The 6,000-nt window shown below is 37.4% G+C and overlaps 1 protein-coding gene across 1 annotated transcript in view; it reads right to left on the bottom strand.

Annotated features, from left to right (window-relative positions):
- Positions 1-946: 946 nt before the first annotated feature.
- PTPN9 (protein tyrosine phosphatase non-receptor type 9) overlaps positions 947-6,000 on the bottom strand; it is a 30,843-nt gene continuing 25,789 nt past the window's right edge. Inside the window, exon 13 of the mRNA XM_072402172.1 lies at positions 947-3,830. Coding sequence (XP_072258273.1) covers positions 3,664-3,830 — 167 coding nt within the window. The 3' untranslated portion in view covers positions 947-3,663. The remainder of the gene's footprint in view (positions 3,831-6,000) is intronic.

Below are 6,000 nucleotides of genomic sequence, written 5' to 3'. Positions count from 1 at the left end.
TGCGCACATCCACTCAGCCAGGACCATGCCTTTTAGTTTCTTGTTAACATTTCAAGGTGTTACAATTTCTCAGCACCTAGTTCCTGTGACTGCCCCAGCTCATATAGACCAGTGTTCTGCCCAGAAATAGTCTTGGCTGGGTGGGAAGAAGCTGTAGGCAGGTGGCATCCCTCATTTTGTGACCCAACTCATCAGTAACCACCCATCAACAGCCAGGTGGTTACTGAAAAGTGCCAGGTGGTGCACCCAGCTAAAAGGGGCTGGGGAGAACACTGTAGACACATGGTTTCTACTGTACTGCAGGGATGCTGGAAAATGTGTGGCATACATTGTTCTTCTTACTTTGTGCATCATATCACTACAACTGTCCATGTAATGGCGGTTGCTATGATACAATGTGTAAGCACATTCCATACATAACATTTTTTATATACAATGTACTCACATCAACCTGATTGAGGTTGGAATTTAAAACTTTTAGTTGGGCTTTAGGACCCTAGAAAAAAATGTATTTAAATATTTATATTTTGTGGCCTAACAGGAAGCACTGTAAACTAACCTTTGGCTATCCAATTTATAGTCATTGCAATAACTGCCTAACTTGTTTCATATATTTGAGTACTAAAAATAGAAAAAACAGGATACACATTGAAGCAGTAGTGCTGTGTGGTTTATGACAATGGTACTTAAACCTAAAAATGTATTAATTTATAAACCTATAGAATAATTAGAACAAGTATTTCCATGCTTGTCTCCATTTATCAATTTAACACGTCCACAGCTCACCTGTTGTACTTGTTCTAAACTGTCATTCAAAGGCATCCGAGTAAAGTCCAGGACCCAACTATCCAGCAGTAAAACTATAGGAAGAGCATTCCTCAAATAATGTGTAGCCAAATATCTACAAAAGGGTATCTGCATTGTAACTAGGAAGGAGAAAACAAAATACAGCGATTTACTGTTTAATTTTATTGGTCTGTAATCTGTATAAATTTGGTTTTAAAATTATAGTTCGCTTCTACACAGGAAAATGTTACATATTGAAAACAAATCACTTGCAATTCAAGATATCTGTACAAAAGCACATTATTTCGTACATACTGAGATAAGACAAACTTAATTTTTCATTTTTAAAAGCTGCCAAAAACATTACAAGCATAAAAATACTATACACAACTTGTGCAGTTTGCGCATTATACACAATACTGATTATAAAGACTAGCATAAAAATTCCCGTGTTTAAACATTTTTTAGTGGTAAGGGCCCCAAGCTTTTAAGCCACAGATGCAGTTTAAGATTCGCATTACAGACTGTCCCGGGTTTCTGGTCTTTTGGGTGTGCCATGAGGCATGTGACTATTCATATACACAACTCCGGGTGCTTGCTGTACAGCAGGGAGACAGAGTACAACACATAGAAGGAACTCAGGTTTAAAATGATGTATTTTTTTATGAAGCAGTGAAAAATGTGGGTGCTAAGCATCATGGGAAATGTGGCCAACTTGGATAAGCAATACTTTTGTTTTATTTTACCAAATCCTTTTTGGCCATTACCTTGGTTGCACCACCTATCTGGGTTCCTAACTGATCACCTTTACTCACTGTACAACCCAAGTTGTAGGGGTCCATGGTAAATAAAATCAGTATCCTACTAGTCTTTCAACAGCCATACCACCACTATATGATTGAATATAATATCTATCATACATACACACAGTAAATAACATTTTAAATGATAAATAGTGGATGGCTCACTTCTGATATTTTACCATTTTTGCATTAGTGGGTAAAGGTTTAGATTTGTAGTTTATGATAACATTTTGGCAGGTATAAATTGTATTACCGGAAGCCAGAACGGATGTAGCGTTACAAGCAGATCTTTTATACAACATACACAAGCCTACATTTGTGTAAGTGACCATATATGTCTATTGGCATGGAATGCAATGATTATTATTTGAAAAGGTGTTTATGTTTCAAATATATGTACAGTTTTATTTAAATGGAATTGATGCCGATGCTACACATGTCCTGATGTTGTAAGCTAGTCTGATGATCAGTTAAAATGGGTCCTGCCAACAGTTTCAGCATAAATGTATATTTGTGCGTGTATTCATTGGGTGTTTAGGAAAGTTTACATGTACTTACAACTTTTAACAAATAAGCACAGTACATTCTGTATAACAAATATTGAATGGAGTCAAGTACCTCATACACAACAAGATCAAGTGCACATGACAAGAAGTTGTATTTTACCCTCCCATGTTTGCCATCATTACATGTTCCACAATTGTGTCAGCCTTTTTATCTCATTGGTCCAAGACACCAAGCATTCACCTAGATAAAGCTAAAAGGAACATTTATACATTTTATATTTCAGATTCACTTCAGATTGATTGCGATTTATCCATAGTAAAAAGCCTAAGTGCCATGTATGTATGTGCTGTATGTTCGAGGAGACTAACTTTTATAGGACATGTTGAAGGTAAAGCATATAGTGATTGGCCAAGAGAAAAATAGTTTAAATAATTATTCATATACTTATTTAATGGAAAGTGATTGTGTGTGTGTTTACAAAACCAGAAGGAAAAAAAAATCTGCTAATACTATGGTTGATATAGGACTATGAATTGTCATGGTTATGAGTAGTAATGCTTAATGATTTAGGCATGTGAACCCATGGCATTTAGACTGGCTGCAAACTACGACTTTAAAAAGCCTGCAGCAAGTGTATGAAATTTTACAAACTATGGACCATTTTTCAAAAAAAAACAAAAAAAAACACAAAGACAAAGTACCAGGTTTCTAGTGTTAAATGTGTGTCAAACAGGTATGACTGTCACAAATACAAATATATTCAGAAGCAATTGCAAGAGATCACTTCGATTACAAGTTTGAATAATGTGTAGAACAATTCTCCTTTTCACTTTTATATTGAACAGGTCCTCAGCATATCAAATTTTTAGGAATGATTCAGACTAACACCTCTTCCTAATATCTGTTAGCACCCACACTGCTTTAAGCTTTAAATATAATGAATATGCCTCATCCGTTTCCCATTTTATGGTAATAGAATACAGTATATTTTAGGCACAGTGGTCCATCTTCTTATAAAAATAAAATAATTTGAAGCACCAGAAGCCATTGTTGCTTCATAGTCCTTGTTTATGAAAAGGGACTGGCTCAATAAGCTTAAAACACTTATATATATTATGGCAGAGCTTGCATGCCTGACATACAAATAGAATTTCTACATCCACAGACTAAGGTCCTTCATATACTATTTACAGTATATCCTGTGCAAGGGTTTCTCATACTCCACTTTGATCCTTTTATTGTCTCTGGTATGTCTAAATTCATTGTGTGTGAGGTATATGTGCATGTTCCTAATTTTATGGTTCTTTAATAGAGGCACACATAAGTTAAATGCTGTGTGTCATCTTTGTTAGATAATGTGGAATTTTCTATAGTGGTCCACAAGAAGAAAAAGTGCACTGGAATATAATTCTGAGTATTTTTTGATAATATGAATCTTAATAATATTGCTTTGCTTAGAAACAGTCTACTGGATGCCTTACTGTCTTGGTGGTACCCTAAGATAATGAAAACTTCTGCAGCCCTTATATATGCCCTCCGTTCATAAGGAAATTGGTACTGTATGATGTCAGCTGGCAAAGTGTTCAAGGATAGCCAAATAACAAAAGTAATACTGCTCTGGAGTCTGTATGCTTAGTGCTCGCTGTTTCCGCATTTGCCGGACGGTCTGCTGAATGTTCAGGGTGCCCACATCTTCAATCTGAGATAAACAGATATCCAGTGTGCAGAAAGTACCTGAAAGACACAATTACCATCTCTTATCATAGCATAACAAACAAAACCATCAATGCAAACCCATGTAGCAGTGCCCCCTCACCAATATGTGTACTACATTAAGAGAGAGGTAATGAATATAGATACATTAATATAAGAGGTTAACAGTTTACCTAGTAATCTGACCTTCTTCAATAAATATCTGAAAGGAGCAAGGTCTAGAATTCAATAGGAGTTATATGAGCCATGGAATGAAAACAAAAAAAGCAGGCAAATCAGAGAAGGTATTGATAGGTAAGGCTCATGAAAGAGCAAGAAATCAGAAAGAAAAAACTAAAAGGAATTAGACCTGCATGCTTTAGTAGATCTTTAGACGTTTTGGAACACTAAGTATAGTAGAAAGCTTATGGAGACTGTTGTCCAAGAAAACAGGCCCAGTGTAAGGCCTTGGGTCCAGCGCCAGTGTCAAATCACCCAATCTTACTACGTACGCTTCACCTATCCCCTGCTCAGGTTTGGAAGGCCAGTTGTGCTGTCCCAACACACAGTTGAACCCTAGACTTCTGTGCGCATAGGTTGGCATTTGGGAGAGGACTGATTGAGGATCAGGGCCCACAAGAGCAGGACAGGGGACACAATGGGACATCAAGGCAGTCCTGGGTCAGTATTCAGGTGATTAGCAGATAACTGTACAGGACCGTCAACTAGAGGCAAGTCCTGGAAACAGAGCCAGGGATCATACACAGGTAGTCAGTCTGCCAAACAAGTTTCCATGGCTAAAATACAAAGCAAAGTCAGGGTCACAGGCAAAAGGCTGTCCAGGCAACAATCAATCACAAGGTCAGAAAAAAGGTTGCTGAGTCAGCAACAGATAATTGCACCACTAGCAGGTCAGCTAAGCTAAATGATACAAGGCAACCAGCGGCTGAGAGGAGCTATACAGGCCTAGCAGCCAATGGCAGGGCATAATTGGAGCCAGGAACTAATCTGCCTATTGGCTGCAGTACATACTCTAAAATCCCATTTAACTAAACACAGCCTCAGTGCATATGATGGGATGCCTAAAAGGAATCTGGACAACAGGCCTAGACCAATCTGGTTTGGCAAATAAAAAATATATACATGAGGGAACCAAAGACCTTGGTGCCAACCTTTTAATTTATCTGTATCCTTGCATTTTGTACAACTGGGATACCCTGGGAATGCTTTCCAATATATTGGCCGTGGAATAGCTCCCTTTAGTGTCTCCCCTAACAACCTTGGGAGTTAATCATTGGATGCCAGTTCTGCGGTCTCCTGCCTGTGTCTGGGCTACGGACATTTGTTCCTGTAATGGTGTTGCGTGCAATGTGTAGAACCAATATGTCTTGGCTACAGGGGATTATCTACTTTGTGACTACTGTTCATTCCTGAAGAAGCAGCTATATGATGCAAAATGCATTGAAAATACTCTTTCCCCTATACTGAAGTAATCACTCAAGAGATATCTTCTAGGAGGGTGAAGATTTAAAAATGTGGATTTGCTGAACATGGATTTACAGAAGTAATTTACTCTGTAAAACATGATGATATGCCATTATTTGTTTTTATCTATTTTGTATAGATGTCTTGTTTAAAATAAAATTTGTTGGTTTTAATGATATAGCCCTTTGAATTCCCACTTTCCTGATCTTTCTTGTTCAAAAATTTGCTTGCGATATATCTCGGGGGTGTGGCTTTTTTCTGATGTATATTATCAGGGGCCCTTGCATACCATTTCTAAATACAAAATATGGTTTTACTATGGGAAAAAATTATTAACAACACTACCTGATTACTTGTCAGTAGCTATAGTTTATAAACTCCAAGCAATAATATCTATTATTCTGATTTTCTGCCAACTGTGCATTTCAGTTACATTAGTAAAATCCAAATGAGTGTTTTTTTTTTTAGGGTCATAGATAATTGTAAAATGTTCCAGTAATAAAAATAAGCTTTCACCGAGCTGCAGGGTCCAAGGAGTACATGGTCTCCACTACTATCCCACAAAGTCCGCTATCACATTTCAGCCTTTGAGATATCCACAGCTGCAACAAAAGACAAGTAAGATGAAGTGTCTGGAAACTGCGAAAAAAGATGGAGAGACTGGGGTTTGTAGGCAATTGCATGATCTGTAATGTATAATGGGTTATGTTGACTTCATACAACACAC

The sequence above is a fragment of the Pyxicephalus adspersus genome, chromosome 2 (assembly GCF_032062135.1).
Source record: "Pyxicephalus adspersus chromosome 2, UCB_Pads_2.0, whole genome shotgun sequence".
Classification (NCBI taxonomy): domain Eukaryota; kingdom Metazoa; phylum Chordata; class Amphibia; order Anura; family Pyxicephalidae; genus Pyxicephalus; species Pyxicephalus adspersus.
Note: the sequence above shows the minus strand (reverse complement) of the source record. Positions and strands in the feature narration are given on the sequence as shown.